Source organism: Stenella coeruleoalba, assembly GCF_951394435.1.
Source record: "Stenella coeruleoalba genome assembly, chromosome: 17".
Classification (NCBI taxonomy): Eukaryota; Metazoa; Chordata; class Mammalia; order Artiodactyla; family Delphinidae; genus Stenella; species Stenella coeruleoalba.
Genome location: NC_137163.1, coordinates 80366177 through 80384138, shown reverse-complemented (window position 1 = coordinate 80384138; position 17962 = coordinate 80366177). Strand labels below are relative to the sequence as shown.

At 43.6% G+C, this 17962-nt stretch overlaps 1 protein-coding gene across 6 annotated transcripts in view; it reads left to right on the top strand.

Moving 5' to 3' along the window:
- SPIDR (scaffold protein involved in DNA repair) overlaps positions 1–17962 on the top strand; it is a 354441-nt gene that overhangs the window by 251155 nt on the left and 85324 nt on the right. For all 6 annotated transcript variants that reach the window (XR_013824509.1, XR_013824510.1, XM_079901470.1 and 3 more), the window contains exons 9-10: positions 32–227; positions 1671–1900. Coding sequence is in view for 4 of the 6 variants with exons in the window: in XM_079901470.1 (XP_079757596.1) it covers positions 32–227; positions 1671–1900 (426 nt within the window). In the remaining 2 variants the exon portion in view is untranslated. The remainder of the gene's footprint in view (positions 1–31; positions 228–1670; positions 1901–17962) is intronic.

Below are 17962 nucleotides of genomic sequence, written 5' to 3'. Positions count from 1 at the left end.
AACTTGTATTTGTATTTCTTTCCCTTTCCAGGCAAAAGCTTATTATCCCAAATGGAAGTTGCCCTGTTATTCTGAATACTTATTTTTGTCAGAAAGTTGTTGCCAAAGAAGATTCAAAAACAACACATGAAGTGCACAGTTGGGACACACCCCTTCCAAGAAGAAGCATCATTTTGGCCCAGATGTTTAGATTTAAGAGCCTGACAAATAACTCACCTGAAAACCAGGTAAACTATCACTGACTTAGAGGTTTTTTGCTTTGTAGTAATACTGCGTTTAAAGGCTTTGGAATTTATAGAGGTGATTACCTTTGGTCCTTTCCAAATATTCAGCAACTATATATGTAATCTTTAATTTATTAAAATATGAGTTTTCTTTTTTTTTCTCTTCTCATAATTGCCTAAGAATTTTATTTAAGCCTCTTTTATTTATTAAAAAAATCATGTTTTTCTTTTTCATAACATCTGTATCCCTTGGGATAAAAAGAGCTGCATAAACTTGAGGTTATACACTGGAGATTGCTTTTGGGAATTTTAGTGGCCCTGAGCCATGGTCATCCACCAAGATGAACTTGGGGAACCACTAAACTTCACTTGCGGCGGGCACAAAGGACACCCCCGGGACCACTCGGGCTCCAAGTGTCTGACTTCAGTGCGCCTGCCTCAGGGTCGCCTAGTTATCCCAGTCAGCGCAGAGCGGAATACTGAAGCTGACAGTGTGAAGGGACATCGGAAAGGAAAGGAAACGGACTTTGAACCTACTTGGTAGGTGTGGAGTTGAGCGGGAGCTCCCTTTGACTGTCAGAGCGTGTGTCTGGAGAGGATTATGTGAAAAGGAGGGCTGTCTAATCAATTTAATTGAACAGATGTAAAATACAGCTCAAAGTGCATTACTGCTTTAATGTACAGTTTTAGACAGCTATGTGATGTTCAATTCATGAGGTGTGTCCTCGTCTCACGTCAGTGCTAGCGGAGCGGCAGTAGGCTTAGTGGTTAAGCGTGTGGACTTTGGAACTAGGTGCCTAGTTCGGGTCCTGCCTCAGCCACTTGCTGTTGGGTGACCTTGGGTAAGACGCTGAACTCCTGTCTCAACATTCTCATCTGGCAAACAGTGGTAACTATGCAGCCTGCCTCCTTGGGTTGTGAGGTTAAATGTGTTTGTTACACAGCACCGTATGTAAAGAAAAGTGCTGCAATGTAGGAAGCATGGAGCACTCTAGAGGATGTTTATTTACTAGGATGTTTACTGGGATCATAAAGGTGTCGCGTGTTGCTCACAGGGGTGTGCAGAGTGCTAGCGCTTCATAATAACCCTAGTCATTCTTTTATTCTGTTTTGTAGTTTGTGCTATTGAGAGCGTTACCTCATAAAAGAAAATTTTTTAAATCACCATAAGGTGTTTTAATAGCAGTACTTTCTCCATGTTTTCAAATCCCCGAGGTGGTCTGTCCTCCTGCCGCTCCCCTGTTCCTCGACTCACCAGGCCTCCTCGGTCACGTTGGTGGCCCGCGGATGGGAGCCCCGCGCCGTGGGCGTGCATCTGTCCTTGTCATTCCTTGAGTGTCCTGCAATCACACCCGATGCTTAGGGTTCCCCAAGCACGTTGGGATTTGGTATGTAGTGTGCCCTCGTGGGTCAGACTGGAATTGTTTCCTTTGCGTGTCTTGCCAGGTTATGTGTGGTGGTCACACCACCGTGGGCACAGACTGGACCCTCAGACACGAACAAGCAGAGCTGGGCTTCCCCGCCCGAGCTCCCCTGAGGGATTCTCTGCTGGATGCAGTCGAAAGCCAAGGAGTTGCCACCTGGTCGGGAGCCGGGGTCCGGGTGGTGGTGCAGAGAGTTTACTCTCTTCGCTGCAGGTGTCAGCAGGCAGATGGCACAGACCCTCCTGGAGTTCGGTGAGTGACGAAACACAGGTGCAGGCGCCCAGACTCACCTGGAGAAAGTGGAGGCTCTTCTCAGAGCAATTTCTTCACTGTATTCACCATGTACATGGGTTGTATTTGTTTGGTTCGTTTTTATTTACATCAGAATTTGGGACACATGGTATGACAGAGGATTTTGTCTATTTGTAAAAAAAAGTCCTTACTGAAAAAGTTAGTCGCATTCACTTTTACCTTTAATAGTTCATGTTACTGAAAGTAATACAAGCACAAATGCTATTGTTATAAGAAAGCCAAGGCATGGTTACGTACTTAAAAAGACCACTGCAATAGCTATCGAGTTTTATGTCTTAAACACCTGAATACGTAAGTGGCAGCTGGTAAATCTGTGGCTCCCAGATGGTGCTGTCACGTCTGCATCAGAGCTCTTGGCAGAACTTCTGCTGTGATGCAGACATTTTTTTACTGCCCTAACCAGTGAGGTGACCACTGACCACCACGTAGGAAATATGGCTAGTGGGACCGAGGAACTACATTTTAAATTTTATTTAAGTTTAGTTAACTTTATTTTAAAGTTTATGTGGATAGTGGCTGCCTTGGTACACAGGATGGCTAGGTAGCTACGAAAGTGAGGGCAAACCTGTGATTCAGAGTACTTTGCTCCAACAGATTGTGGGAATGGCATCTTTTCTACTGAGACTTAGGCTCCTCCTGGTTTTATTTGTTTTCAAATAGCTAGAGACACATCGCTGACTGGGAGTTTATTTATTTATGTCAGACTCTTCTGAGGTTATCTTTCTGTGTTAAATTGCCCTCGAAGCAGTAGGACAGATTTATAACAGAAGAGAAATGACAAGCTTAGACGCCAGTTCATCAAACAGTCATTTCGTCTCTCTACTATTAGGAGAACACTACTGAAGAAATAGTAATTCACAGTCATCCTATCCTTACAGTGCCTTCTGATATTTTTCAGAAAGAGCAAGCAGGAAGCACTGCCCTGTTAACCGTGAGTCCTCTTCCAGTGGACAGCAACTTATTTTAAAGTACCATGAATTTGAAAAAAGTCCCTTCAGGTGTAGAGTTAGAGAATGTTTCTTTTGGAATTATAGAAAAAATTTATTTTTATTTTGTTTGGAATATGCGTGTGTGTGAAACCATTCTATCCATCTTTAGGTCTCAACATGACCTGTAGCTGTCGACCAGTTTTGTGCTAGACTTAAACTTGTGTAGCTCTAAATAGGATCACCTGAGACAGTTACAGGCTAGACAGAGGGTTAGTCTTGCTTAGCTTTTTCCGCGGTCGGTAGCCGTGCTGGGCTCTAAGGCGGGAGTACCACGTGAGCAGGGCGCGGGGCACCGTTGCAGGGGGGCGGGCACAGCCGGAGCTGAGGCGGCACAGCTGGCACTGAGCATCGCGCTCCTCGGAGGCCGTCCTCCAGCTCTGCGGCGGCACCTGTTTTACTTGTTGAGCAAAGAGAAGAAATTGGAAGGTAAGCTGCTGCCAGTGGTCGGCATGTGAGTGCTTTGGGTTTGTGCCTTGTAATACACCTGGGACATATTGAATGAGACTGTGCTCGTGGTGGATTGAAGGCAGGGCAGGCATACCTCAAAAATAAGAAAACAGCATTGAGTTATTCAGATGGAATGCGCCTGCATCGTGGTGGGGGGCTTCTCGTTGCACACGTGAGGCTGTAAACAGAGGCTGGAGGACCTTAGCGCCATTTCACAGGTGAGGAAACGGGACCTCAGAGAGGTTCTTACTGCTGATAGTCATACAGGTGGATGAAAGAAAAACATCACGAGGTATAGAATCCCCAAATGACAGTATTGTAGAGAATACGGGAGCTAAAAGAAAGGGAAGAATATTGAGTTAGAACCAAGCTGTGTTTAGAATACAGCTGACCCAGGGCTTAAGTCATCCTGGAAAGCCACTGCGGGAGCTGTGCATGAAAAGGAACCTTTGGACAGAGGCCATAGCGTTTGGCCTTGGGTTTGAGACAAGGCTTCTGAGATGTCTTTGGGGTACAAAAAGGTCTTATTGTATAACTGATCATTAGTTTTTTCTAGATTCATTTGCTATAATAATGATCAGGGTCTCCAGTTTACAAATCACATTAAGATAGAAGTAACATTACACTTAGCACCCTAGTGATTCTTTGCTGGTGTGTATAAGGCATCTCCCTGGGGAGTCCCTCAGCAGCACGTGTCCTGGTGTGGACCTTTACACCTGCATGTGCAACACGATACAAGAGGAGACACCATCAGAAGACTTAGGCGTATCGCCTAGGTCACCCTTTTCTACTTGAATTCTGCCTGTAACTTCCTGCCCGTCGGTAACTTGGGGCAGCTGTGCAGTGCACAGAGTCAGTCTTGTCCAGAGGCCCGAGCACAGCCAGCGCAGGAGGGAGGTTGAACAGTGAGGGCCGCTGACCTGCCGTCCCCTGCGTTACCTCACCTGCTTTACCTCAGAGACCTCTCTAGCCAGCAGTGAGCTGAAGACTACTCTGATCACTGTGTGTTTTCTACAGTCAGAAATGGCCGTGTCAGAATACATTAAGGCCTGTGCAAAGAGAGACGGCGCTGTCTTATGAGACTCTGCAGCCACGGTGATTCTCCTTTCCTGCCCAGAGCAGGCCAGGTGCCTCCCGAGGAAGCTGTGGTGACTTTTCGGTCTAACTTGGCACCTTGATCGTATCAAGCTAGTGCTCTAGCCGTGTCACTTTTATGAGATCAGTAAGAGCTTGTCTTCTGGCAGATAGCCCAATTTTTGTTAGCTTTGAAATCAAAAGAAATCTGAAGCCTGCCAGTCCTGAAGGGGGTCAGATAGATTCTGTCAAAAGGTTCATATTCTCTGAGCTGTGAAACAGTATCAGAAATACACTTCAGGTTTCAGAAATATAATAAGTAGGAGTCTCCGGTCCGTTGTTCTTCAGGATGACGTCCTTTAACTCAAGGTTTACAGAAAACATTTCTACTTGGTTTCTCAAGGTGTTATAGGTCAGCGTAACCAACACGAACTGAAGTTTTATAAACCCCTAAATCAAAGGTAACAAAAAACCAGTCCAGAGAACACTCCCTAAACAGTAAGCAAGGCAGTCTGTTCAGAGGCAAAACACACCTTTATCTAGATCCACTGCATATTGAATGAATATTATATAAATGCATGACTAATAAGACCATAGGCTTTTTAGCCTAAAGGGAGCACTGGTTTATACTGATGGAAACTGGGGCCAAGAAAAAGTACGTGGACTCCCTAGTGACCCCCTCCCTCCTGGCAGAGTGGAATCTAGACCGAACGGCCTTGCTCCAGGTCCATGGGGATCGCCGTTAAACATTGCCTGTTTTCCTCCTTTCTGTGAAACCTTCACTTCCTTTGTCCTTGAGATATTTAACTTATTTTATCCCTCAGAGACGCACATTCTTTCTAGCCTGTCATTGCAGAAATACTTATTATGGGGGAGTTAGTCTTTTGTGAGGGCGTTGAATTCATAAAAATGGTCATGCATTTGGACAAACGCCTGGAGGGGACAGAACCTTCTTATTTAACTATTTTCTAGTTATCTTGCACTTCAGTTTTATGGAAATTCATTGAGCTGAACTCAGGAAAAATAGGCACATTTTCCTTCCTCTATACCTTGATGTTATTCTCTTTTCATCTTTTGACCCTTCCTTTAGTCTGTTGTCTTAATATTTCTTCTTCTTTTCACTAAGGAAAAAAAAAAATCCACCGTTACCCTGGGCCAGATTCTGGGTCTGCATGGTTGACAAAAACAGGCATCATGCTGTGCTCATGGGGCATAGTCTGGTGAGGGTGTCCCACACAAAACAATTGAAAACAAATACATTTATGGTTTTAAGTTGTGGTCAGTGCTCTGGTGAGGAAAAAGTGGGATACTATGAGAGACAAGTGGAGAAGGGAAAGAGTTTACTTTGTGGATTCAAGCGCAGGTGTTCTAAGGCAGTACTATTTAAGTGACACTTGAAAGCTAAGTGGATGTTAGGTGAAAAGCAGATGAAATAGAGGGAGTGCCTTTGAGAGCTCCAAACAGGAGGGAGATGGTGGAGTGGCCAGCGTGCGTGGGCCATGGGCAGGAGCCAGCCCCAAACGAGGTGTACCCATCTGACAGACACTTCAGCTGTGGGATGGAAAGTGGTTTGGGGAAGAGGGGTTGTGGAGCAGGGCCCCAGTGGAAGCAGAGAGGCCGGGAAGAGGCGACTGCTGCATCCAGCACAGCCCAGGCTCCAAGTGTCAGGCGGCACCACGGCAAAATGGAGGAACGTTTCTGATGCGTGTGGTGACTTGAGTGGAGGTAGGGGATTGAGTGGGGGCAGGGGGGATCGAGTGGGGGCAGGGGGGATCGAGTGGGGGTAGGGGGGATTGAGTGGGGGCAGGGGGGATCGAGTGGGGGCAGGGGGATCGAATGGGGGCAGGGGGGATCGAGTGGGGGTAGGGGGGATCGAGTGGGGGTAGGGGGGATTGAGTGGGGGTAGGGGGGAAGGAAATATTAAGACCGATCCTCAGTTTGAGTGCTTGGTTGAGTGATGGGCCATTTACTGAGGTGAGAAAACTGGTTTGGAGGGAAGCTTGAGAATTCAGTTTGGGGCCTGTTTAGTTTGAGATTCCTATGAGACATGCAAGAAAGGATGTCAGATGAAAAGTCTGGATCTACAGATCTCACATTCAGAGAAGATTTTAGGTTGGAAATAAATATTGGGGGGTTTTCAGCCTACAGCTGGTCGGTCTGTATATTTGTATGTGCATTCGTTTTGTTGGCTAATTTGAAGAGGTTACGGTTGTCCATGGTGCTAAGTTCCAAAGGCCCTGGAGGGCCTGTAGTGAGAGGCAGATGCCCCAGCCCTCCTCCCTTTACCCCCTTCACAGCTGTTCTGTCCCAGCTGGAAACTGTCTAAAGCCAGGGCAGTGGATGAGAGCACATTAGGGAAATAGTAGACACAAAAGAAGGAAGAGGTGTAGCGTCAAGATCTAAGGTCCTGTAGCATTAGAGAATGGGTAGAAGAGGGACCACAGAGGAGCCTGGAGAGGAAGGGCTAGTCATGGCAGGCACTCAGCATGGTGGAGTGCCATGTGTGGTAGAGGGCAGCTGACGGGGTGCCTCAGAGAAGCCTAATAAGGTGACGGATGAAGCCGTGTGAAGTTCCTGGATGACTTTATGCACAGGAGTTGCTGGGGGTGGAGGTGGATGCTAGCTCCCTGGGCACGCAGGAGTGGGTGGGAAGTGGGGAGCGTGGACAGGTTTTGACAGCAAAGTTTTGTTGACGCAGAAGGGAGTGAGAATGCCCAGCATTCAACAGCACAGCAGAACCACAGTGCAGGCATTCTGTCTCTTGCTTCCAATGTTGGGACCAGTTTTCTTTCTTCTTTTTTTTTTTTAATTGAAGTATAGTTGATTTACAATGGTGTTAGTTTCAGGTATACAGCACAGTGATTCAGTTTTGTGTATATATATTCTTTTCCATATTCTTTTCCATTATGGTTTATTACAAGATACTGAATATAGTTCCCTGTGCTCTACAGTAGGTCCTTGTTGTTTATCTATTTTCTCTAGTGGTATGTATCTGTTAATTCCAAATTCCTAATGTTTCCCTCCCCCGCTTTCCCCTTTGGTAACCATAAATTTGTTTTGTATGTCTGTCTGTTTCTGTTTTGTAAATAAGTTCATTTGTATCATTTTTTTTAGATTTCAGTAGAACCAGTGTTCATAGTGGCACTATTTACAATAGTCAAGACTTGGAAGCAACCTAAATGTCTGTCAACAGATGAATGGATAAAGAAGGTGTGGTATATGTATACACAATGGAATACTACTCAGCCATAAAATAGAGTGAAATATTGCTATTTGCAGCAACATGGATGGACCTGGAGAATATCATACTAAGTGAAGTAAGTCAGACAGAGAAAGGCAAATACCATTTGTCTTTTGAAAATGCGTTGAGGTAGAGGCAGGTCGTCAGTGGAAGGAGCAGAAGGTCTAGATTCAGACTAGTCTTGGTTCAAATGCTGACTCCCCCACTTAGCAGGGAGACTTGGAGCAAATTGTGTTTCCTTATTTCTGAAATTGGAATTATAATACTGTCCATAATACAGGTTCATGATGAGGATTAAATGAGATCACATATGTAAAGCATTTACCACGATGCTTCCCATATACTAATAGCGCTCAGAGGGTGGCTCACTAGCTCTTGAAAAGCAAGCGTGAATACTTTAAAATTGTAAAATACTGATAAACAACATTGTACAGTAATAGAAACCTAACATAAGCAAAGAAAAGACATCTAGTTACGAATCAGCATTTGTGTTACTTTTGTGTCTGTTGTCTAGCTGCAGGGGAAGCTTGATTAAAGTGGTTTTACTTCCATGCTTTTGGCCACCCTCACCCTACTCATCAGCAAGGAGTTGAAGCTCATTTACTTTAGAAAACAAACATTTATGTGTATTCATATGTGAACTGTGACCCCTGCCTCTCAGTGATGGAAGTATAGAAGTTCCTCTGTAATAAACACATTCCAGCAGTTGCCCGAGTGCCGCGTCCCGTTGGATGGTGCTGTTAACTACAGCTGGTCTAGTTTTGTCTTTTCTCTGGAGCAACTAGAGACATCCCAGACTGCTGATGGTGGAAATGCAGAATGAGGAACTAGCAGGTAGTGGGTGGGATGATTCGAGCCCTTTGTTTGTGTTTGGACAGTAGAGAACGATTCTTGTCTCCAGCTTGCCAGGGCTCCGTTGAAAAGAAAGTCATCAGCTGTGTGCTCACCAGCTAGGTCTCCAGCTCTTACGAACTTTCACTTTCTTCCTGTTACCTGTTTGGATGATATGCTGGATTCATGTCTCTTGTGTGTGTGTATCAAGATGGAATGGCGTGGTGTTCTTCCTCCAGAACAGCAGTTATACATGTCAGCGGTGGAAGAGCCCAAAGGGAGGACGACAGTTCCTGCTCATCAGAGGCACACAGGCCACCCCACCTGCCCTCCTTTTGTGCCTGCCACACCCACCAGACTGTGCAGTGATTGCATTGATTGACCCGCTCAGCATCACATTTCTAAGGTTGTGATTTTACTTGTACTTTATTTCTTCATATTGTAGAAAAATTGGAATCACTCCTCTTCAATGATTTGAGTATTTTTATCGTGATGCAAAGGTATTTTAAGAGGAGAGCATCATTTTTTTAACGTGTCCTCATAAATGATGTCATAGCCCATTCCTCAGGTTTTTCTTAAGGTTTTTCTTGTTAGTCATTAACTCTGTGTTCATGAGTCTTAAATAAACCCTTTAATCTCAGCTTCCCAGCTCTTAACTTTTGCTTATTTCCTCTCTAAAATACCTCTTTTGTGATATCCCAAGGTCATTCAGCCCCATTTTCTTCTCAGTCCTCTCTTATCGCTGGTAATTCTGCTAATTGACATCCAGATCTTTTACATTCTTTGCCGTTCCTCCTGTCCACATTCTGAATTACTGTGAGGGGTAAAAATAGCATCAAGTCCATGGAATTACAGTTCTAGTCCTAGCTGTTCTTTAATGCGTACACAAACAGCTGTCAAAATTGGAAGTTGAAAAGAAGCTGAAAGAATCTGTCTTACTTCTACCTCTTTTTTAAAGAGCTTTATCAATACATAATTCACATGCTGTAAAAATTCACCCTTTTAAAGTGTACAGGTCAACAGTTTTTATTATATTTACAGAGTTGTTCAATCATGACCATATTCTAATGTTAGAACATTTTTGTGACCTCAAAAAGAAACTCCATACCAATTGGCTGCTGACTCCCCTTCTCCATGGCAACCACTACTCTGCTTTCTGTCTCTGGATTTATCTGTTTTGGAATAGTGCTGCTATGAACATTTGTGTCCAAGTTTTTTCTGTGGATGTAATTTTTCAGTTTTCTTGAGTATATATCTAGGAGTGGAATTGCTGGGTCATATGGTAACTCCTTTCTTTTTTAATTCTTTGAGGAATTAAAGTGTTTTCCAAAGAAACTGCACCATTTTACATTCCCACCAGCAATGTATGAGGGCTCCAATTTCTCCACGTCCTCTCAACACTTGTGATTGTCTTTTTTATTCTAACCATCCTAGTGGATATGAAGTAGTATCTCATTGTGGCTGTGATTTACATTTCCCTAAGGATTAATGATGCTGACCATCTTCTCATATGCTTCTTGGCCATTTGCATACTTCTTTGGAGAAATGCCTGTTTAAGTCCTTTGCCCATTTTCTTAACTGGGTTATTTGTCCTTTTTTGTTGAATTATAAGAGTTCTTTAGTCTCATATATATGAGGTATGAGTCTCATATATGATTTGCACATATAAGTCTCATGTCATATATATGATTTGCAAATATTAATTCTGTAGTGGGTTTTTTTTCACTTTTTTTTATAGTGTTCTTTGAAGCACAAAGGTTTATAATTTTGGCGATGTCCAATTTATCTTTTTGTTCATTTGGTTGCTTGTGTCATATCTAAGCAACTGGTGTCATATCTAAGAAACTGTTTGGTGTCATATCTAAGAAATTGCCTAATCCAAGGTTATGAAGGTTTACTCCTGTATTTTCTTCAGAGTTTTATAGTTTTTACGCTTACATTTAGGTCTGTAGTCCATTTGAGAAATTTTTGTGTATGATGTAAGGCGGGGGTCCAGCCTCATTTTATTATTATTATTTTTTTTTTTATGCAGTACGCGGGCCTCTCACTGTTGTGGCCTGTCCCGTTGCGGAGCACAGGCTCTGGACGCGCAGTCTCAGCGGCCATGGCTCGCAGGCCCAGCCGCTCCACGGCATGTGGGATCTTCCCGGACCGGGGCACGAACCCGTGTCCCCTGCATCGGCAGGCAGACTCTCAACCACTGTGCCGCCAGGGAGGCCCTCCAGCCTCATTTTTACATGTGTGTATCCAGTTGTCCTAGCACTGTTTGCTAAAATGACTACTCTTTCTCCGTGGAATTTTCTTGGCACCCTTGTCAAAAATCAATTGACCATACATAGAAGTGTTTTGACTCTCAGTTCTCCTCTATTGCTCTATCTGCATGTCTTTATGCCAGCACCACAATGATCTTAATTATCAATGCTATACCTTTATAGTATGTTTGGAAATCAGGGAGTGTGAGTCCTCTAACTTTATTTTTTCCAAGATTATGTTTGGAATTGTGAGCCTTTTATATTAACACATGAATTTTAGAATCAGCTTGTTAATTTTTATTTATTTTGCAGTAAACAAACTGGGTTTTTGATAGAGATTGTGTTGAATGTGTATGTCAATTTGAAGAGAATTGCTGTCTTATCAATACTTAGTCTTTGGATCCATAAACAAGGGATGTCTTCTCATTTAATTAGATCTTTAATTTCTTTCATCAGTGCTTTGTAGCTTTCAGCCTGCAAATCTTGCATTTCTTTTGTTAAATTTATACCTATTCTCTTTTTTTATGCTATTGTAAATGCAGTTGCTTCCTTAATTTCACTTCTGATTGTTTATTGCTAATGTGTAGATACGCAAGTGATTTTTATATATTGGCCTGTGTTCTAAAGTCTTGTTGAATTTGCTGTATTCGCTCTCATAGTCTTTTAGTGGATTCCTTAGGATTTTTCACACATAAAATCATGCAGTCTTCAGATAAAGATAGTTTTACTTCAAGATAGTTTTACTTCTTCATTTCCAATCTGGTTGTATCTTATTTCTTTTTCTTTCTTAATTGTCCTGGAAGCGCTTTTAATTGTCTTGAGGCAGAAAAATAGAAATGGCTATTTGAAGCTGTGGTGTTTTCACAGTAGCTCATCTTCCTACCCATTTTCCTCAGTCTCTTGAGGTCCTGTGGGGACTTCACTACCATCTTACACTACTTGCCTTGTGAAGTCTCTCTTGATTTCCCCCGTAGAAATAGCCTCTTCTTCAATGTGGTAGGATGAAAAAAAACCAAATTTTGGAAGCAGACAAACTTGGGTTTGAATCTGAACTCTGCCACCTGCTAGCTCTATGTTCTTGGTTAGAGATCGGTAGGCAGGTAGATAGGTAGGCAGATAGATAGGTAGGTAGATAGGTAATCTTAACTCTCTTCATTTTCGTAACAGCCCCATGCAGTTAGCACCGTCACTGTCAGCCTTGCATGGTTGTTTTGAAGATTCAGTGAGATAACATTTATAAAATGCTTGATGCCAAGTAGACACTCTTAACACTATTTGCTTTATGATTATTACAGTCATTTGTATTGTGGTTAGTTATAGAGGTGTCAGTCTTTAAGGTTGTCAGCTCCTTGCAGGTAGGGGTTACGTGTAGGAGTATTTATTATTGCATCTTGTGCAAATATTGTGCCTATTATATATCCCTAAATATAGTTCAGTTTGATGTATTTCTTTTTGGTATTTATGGTAGTTTGTCTTTGTGTATCATTTCTCCCCTTCTAGATGAAACAAAATGGATCCATTTTCCTACGCTTTATCTCTTTTTTAAGCTTTTATCATTTTATTGGTCTGGTATCAGGTTACAGCTAGCTGATTGAAATTTGAAAGGTTTCAGAGTAAAATCAGAGCTGTGGATGATCTGAAAGCAGTATGTTCATGTTCTTTAAACACTGTGTAATACCAACCCCTATCATTGATCCAATTCATATTTGCTTATGAGATTATTTAATGCATATTTAATGAGCTTATTGATAGTATGAAATGGCAATGAAAGTTCCCTTGTTCTTTTTTTATGTATTAAACCAGTGATACACTTGAAAAAATCAAAAGGAATGGCAACAGCCTAGTGATGTGAGTACAGAAAATTATGAAAATAAAATTTTCATAACAGTATGAAGATAGCAAGAGTAATTTTCCAGATTCACAGCCAGATGACTATGCTGTGTGTATCCATAGTTCTGAGTTTGCATCTTAATCTGGCCTTGGTGATTTTCCAGCACCTGTTATCCATCAAGATCAAGAATGGTTTCAAGGTGGCCCTATATAAAAGGCATGGAATTTTCTGCCTGTTTCTGACCTCCTTTCCCTGGAAACTTTTGTTCCTAAAAGCGTCTGGAGACCTCTAATGGTCTGCACCGCCACCCTCCCGTGCCTGGAGCTGTGACCTGGAGCAGTACTGTGGTCACACTAGAACTTTCCTATGAGTCAGGTTGCGGCTCTAATGTGTGCTCTGAGACGACAGCACAGAGCAGAGCCACGGGAGACAGTGACAGCCTGCAGCTTGGGGGGGGGGGGCGGCGGTGGTAGGCAGCCAAATGCAAGCACTGAGCACCACGTGCCTCGGCAGCCAAAGATGCGCAGACGGGTGAGGTCAAGAGTGAGAGCCAGCTGGGCTGCCGCAGTTCGCTGCCCCTTTCTCCCTGTTCGCGTCTGTCACGTGGACCTGTCTGCCCTGCCTCCCGGCTGCTGCTGGACCCAGAGCTGCTTGGGGCAGCCAGCTGGCAGTCTTGGCAGGCTTACCCTCGTTGTGCTCATTGCTTGGCCCTGAAGTTCTAATTAGCTTGAGCCTCATCAGCCCCATGTGCCACAGAAAATTGCAGCAAACATATCCTCCAAAACCATTCTTTGGAGGAGAGACTGTGATACATGAACAGGGACCCTTGTTTCTTCCAGACCATTGGCCTGGCAGCGATATCAGTGTTCTGAACCTTCACCCAGAAAGAGAGGGGCAGATGCAAGGGCATCTAGACAGGCGCTTGTCGTATAGTGAGGATGATGGCCAGGTGTTGTGCATTCTCTAGTACTTGTCAGTGCTTTCAGAAGCAGCCCATACATACCGTTTTTGAATGTCGCTTCTCTCGTTTAACCATCTGAGGTCAAGGACTGTGACTCATCTGGTTTTGGTACAGGACCACGAAGGTAGTGGACACACAGCAGTACGTGTGGATGGGGAAATGGAGTGGCGGGTGGGGACCTGAGGACATAGTGTGTGGTTGTGTCCCCTTCCTTACTCAGGACTCACCAGGCTGTGGGGAGGTACCACATGTGCTGTCATTCCTCTAAGGAGACCGACAGGGAGGCTGGTGAGGTCAGAATCGCCAGGAACTCTGTGCTTTAAGAAAGATGGAAGGTGAGACGCTTGGACTCCGGGCCCCTGCAAGGTGGTCAGCGAGTGTAAAGGAGCAGGCGGAGGGCAAAGCAGAAGGGCCCTCAGGGAGGAGGCAAGGCGGGAATAAGAGCTGCGCTGGGGCGAGAATGTCCATAAAGAGAGAAAGAGTCCAGTTGAGAACGACTGAAAGGTTTCAAAGCATTTGTTACAATTCCTGCAGCGCTAAGGGAAATCAAGAAGAAATCAGGCGGCCACAGGTAGAAGATGAAGGGATGAAAACAGTATTTAACTAAATGAAACTTAATTAGCTGAGGAGGAAGGGACCCATGATATGAATTAAAGAAAGAAGAAGGTCTGCATTGTGCAGGGAAAGCTGGCGGGGTAAGATGTCCCTGGTCTGGAGTAGCTCTGATTGTCTCACAGATGCTCTGTGGGGTCCTCGGCTGTGTCCTGGCCTGTCCCTCCTCTCTCTGCTGTGGAATCTGAATGCAGGTGTCAGAAGTTCCTGCAGGAGGGGACGAGCAGAGAGGACCAGGCTGGTTAAATGTTGGGGAGTGGAAAGAGAAGAGCGAAATAAGCGCCAGATTTCCCGATGTCTCACCACTTACACAGCCTTTTGGAAAACTAAGAGGCGGCTTAGGCAGCTTTGCCCACGAATAAGTGACAGTGGAACGCTGGCTGTGCAGGAGAACCACAGGCGTTCTTGGAAGGCCTGTCTTTCTGTGAGCTGTAGAGAAGTGGAAAACTGCAGTGACGGCAGAGACACCAGAAAAAGTTCCCTTTAAATCTTTTGCAAGCAAGTAATTCCAATTTTTATTCTGCTCATTAAGGCATCATCTTCTCTTCAGAAAAGATGAGAACGAGAGATTTCGTACGATGATGTACTTTGCACACCAGGGTTACTACATTTTGGGTAGCAAGTGCATTCATCGTGGTAGACTATCTGCCAATGTTCGTTTATGTTTAAATTTTGAATTTCTTCCAGGTGCTTCCTAAAGAAGAGTATCTGGTCTGTTTTGGAGGGTGGGTGGAAAGTAGGAGAGAGACTGACCCAAGGATTGAGGTGCAGCAATGATGCCCCATCCCAGGGGGCTGTCTGCCTTTTTTCCTGGCCATGTGACATCTGCAACTCTCCTGTCCCTTCTGGTTGGAGAGAGCATGCTCAGTTAACATTTAGTAAAAACAACACAAAGAGTGCATATTTGCATAGGGACATGCATAAATGCCCCCGTAATAAACAGACTACCTGGAAGTTTACATGAGGAGAGGCTGTTTCCATCACTGCCTGGGGAGGAATTTGACATTGTGGGACCGGTACCCTGAATGCCTGTTAGAACAGGTGGACATCACCTTTTCTTTGAAAAGTTTTTTTGATTAAGGCGAAATTCACATAACATAAAATTAACCATTTTAAAGTGTACAACTCAGTGATATTTAGTACATTCACAGTGTTGTGCAGCCACTGTTTCTATTTAGTTCCAACACATTTTTTTTTAACGCAGATGGAAACCCTGCACCCATTAGCGGTCCCTCCCCGTAAACCTCCCCAACCCGGCCAGCCCCTGGCAACTGCAGGTCTGCTTTCTGTCTCTCCATCTCTACCTGTTCTGGACATTTCATGTAAATGGAGTCATACAGTGTGTGGATTTTTGTGTCTGGTGTCTTTCACTCAGCATCATGTTTTCAAAGTTTGTCCATGATGGAGCCTTTGTCAGGGCTTCTTTCCTTTTTATGGCTGAATAATATTCCATTGTATAGATATATCAAATTTCATTTATCCATTCATCAGCTGATGGGCATTTGGGTTGTTTCCACTTTGGGCTATTATGAATGATGCTGCTGTGAACATCTTTCTAGAAGTCTTTCTGTGAACACGTTTTCATTTTTCTTGGGTATATCCCTAGGAGTTGAATTGCTGGGTTATATGGTAATTCTATGTTTAACTTTTTGAGGAACCACCAGAATATTCTCTGCAGCAGATGCACCATTTCATATTCCCTCCAGCTACGTATCAGGGCTGCAATTTCTCCACATCCTCCCTGACACTTGTTATTTTCTTTCTTTTAATAACAACTGTTTTAACTAGTGTGAAGAGATATTTTTACTTCTTCCTTTGCAATGTATTTGTCATTTGTTTCTCGTTCTTACCTAATTGCTCTGGGTAGAATTTCCAGTACAGCCTTAAACGCAGACAGCAGGAGAAGGTATCTTCATCGTGTTCCTGATCTTAGGGGAACTTCATCTTGCGCCACCAAGTCTGATGTTGTTTGTGGATTTTTCACGTATGTCCCGTGTCAGGTTGAGGAAGTTCCCTTCTGTTCCTAGTTTGTTGAGTGCTTTTATCATAAAAGAGTGTCGGATTTTGTCAAATGCTTTTTCTGCACAGCCTAATCCAACTTTTTTGGAATTACACATCATACGGTTAGGGATCAGAGAAGTTTACTAACATGGTGATTCTTAGTAGAGAAGGTGTTGTAACCAAATTATTAAAATAATTGCTTTGAGTCACCAGGTTATGGGACTACTTCTATTCCACTTGATCCTTCTTGGCAATAATCTTCTCTGTAATAGGAGTTTACAAACATGCACTTATCGTTGCTTTTTTAAAAATTGATTTTAATATACTTTTTATTTTAGAATAGTTTTAGATTTACAAAGATAATACAGAGAGTTCCACATACCCCATACCCAGTTTCCCCTATTTTTTTATTCAAGTATAGTTGATTGATAATATTGTATAAGTTTCAGGTGTGATTTCCCCATCTTTAACATCATATATTATTATGATACAGTATCACATTTATTGAATCAATATTGATACTATTATTATCAACTGAAACTTATACTTTATTCACATTTCTTCAGATTTTCCCTAATGTCCTTTTTCTGTTCTAGGGTCCCATCCGCAGACCATACTACATTTAGTCGTCATGTCTTCTTAGGCTACTTTGGACTGTCAGTTTCATAGATCTGCTTTCTTTTGGTGACCTTGCCAGTTGTGAGGATTACTGGCTAGGTATTTTGTAGAATATCCCGTAATTTGTGTTTTTCTGATATTTAGGGTGGTATGAGTTTGGGAGAGGAAGATCACAGGTGAAGAGCCATTTTCGCCACATCATGCCAAGGGCACGTCCCGTCAGCACGACTTATCTCTGCTCTTGCTGACTTGATTACTGGTTAAGGTAGTGTTTATCAGGTCTCTACACTGTAACGTTACTTTTTAAAAAATTAACTTACGTTTTAACTCCTGTTCGATAATGTCCTGGGGACAGAGCTAGAGCATTCACTGTACGTCCCTTGGTATCTAAGGGAGTCTGAAGCAAGAGCATTTGTGACTTTGACAAGCTCAGGGCAGAGTGATGTACGAGCAAGATTCCCGAGTTGTCTTTGAAGTCATTTATTATTCGTGTTCACTTCTGCATCGAAGGTACAGAGTTGGGATTCTTCGCCCACAAACATAGTTGTATGGTGAGAAGAGCATTACTCTGGCCGTCAGAAGACCCGTTATCTCCCTTTAGAAGGTCAGGTGGGAACAGTGGGCCCGTGTTGCCAGGGTGCTGTTCAGTTAGGCAACCTTTATCAAGCCTCGTGTGGTACATCACCCTGCAGCGCAAAAAACGACATTAACAGGAAAGAAACTAGAGCCCCGTCCTAAAATAACTACATGAACAAAAGTCACCTCCGTGCCCAGACTTGCCCTGGATGATCCTCAATGCATGTGGGGTAGGAAACTCTAAGGAGATGAGTGTCACGCCTGTGTCAGGGCATCTGCGCGCACACTCTCGGTGCCAGGAGCCTGCGTGGTTGAAGTATGCAGAGCCACGCGTGGTCCTCGGGGCAACTGTAGCATCTTCAGGGTGCGTGACAATCCTCAGAGGTTTCCTTTAGGCCACAGTGGACCTTAATGTCACAAGGAAGCTGTAAAAGTTGAGAGTGTGTGATGAAGGCAGGAGTTGGAGGAAGGAGATCATGCAGAGTTCGGGCTTTTATGTTTGAGATTTGTGTTTGAATCAGAATTCCTCCCATGTGTCATTTCTAGTTGATTTGTCCAGCTGGGCTTGG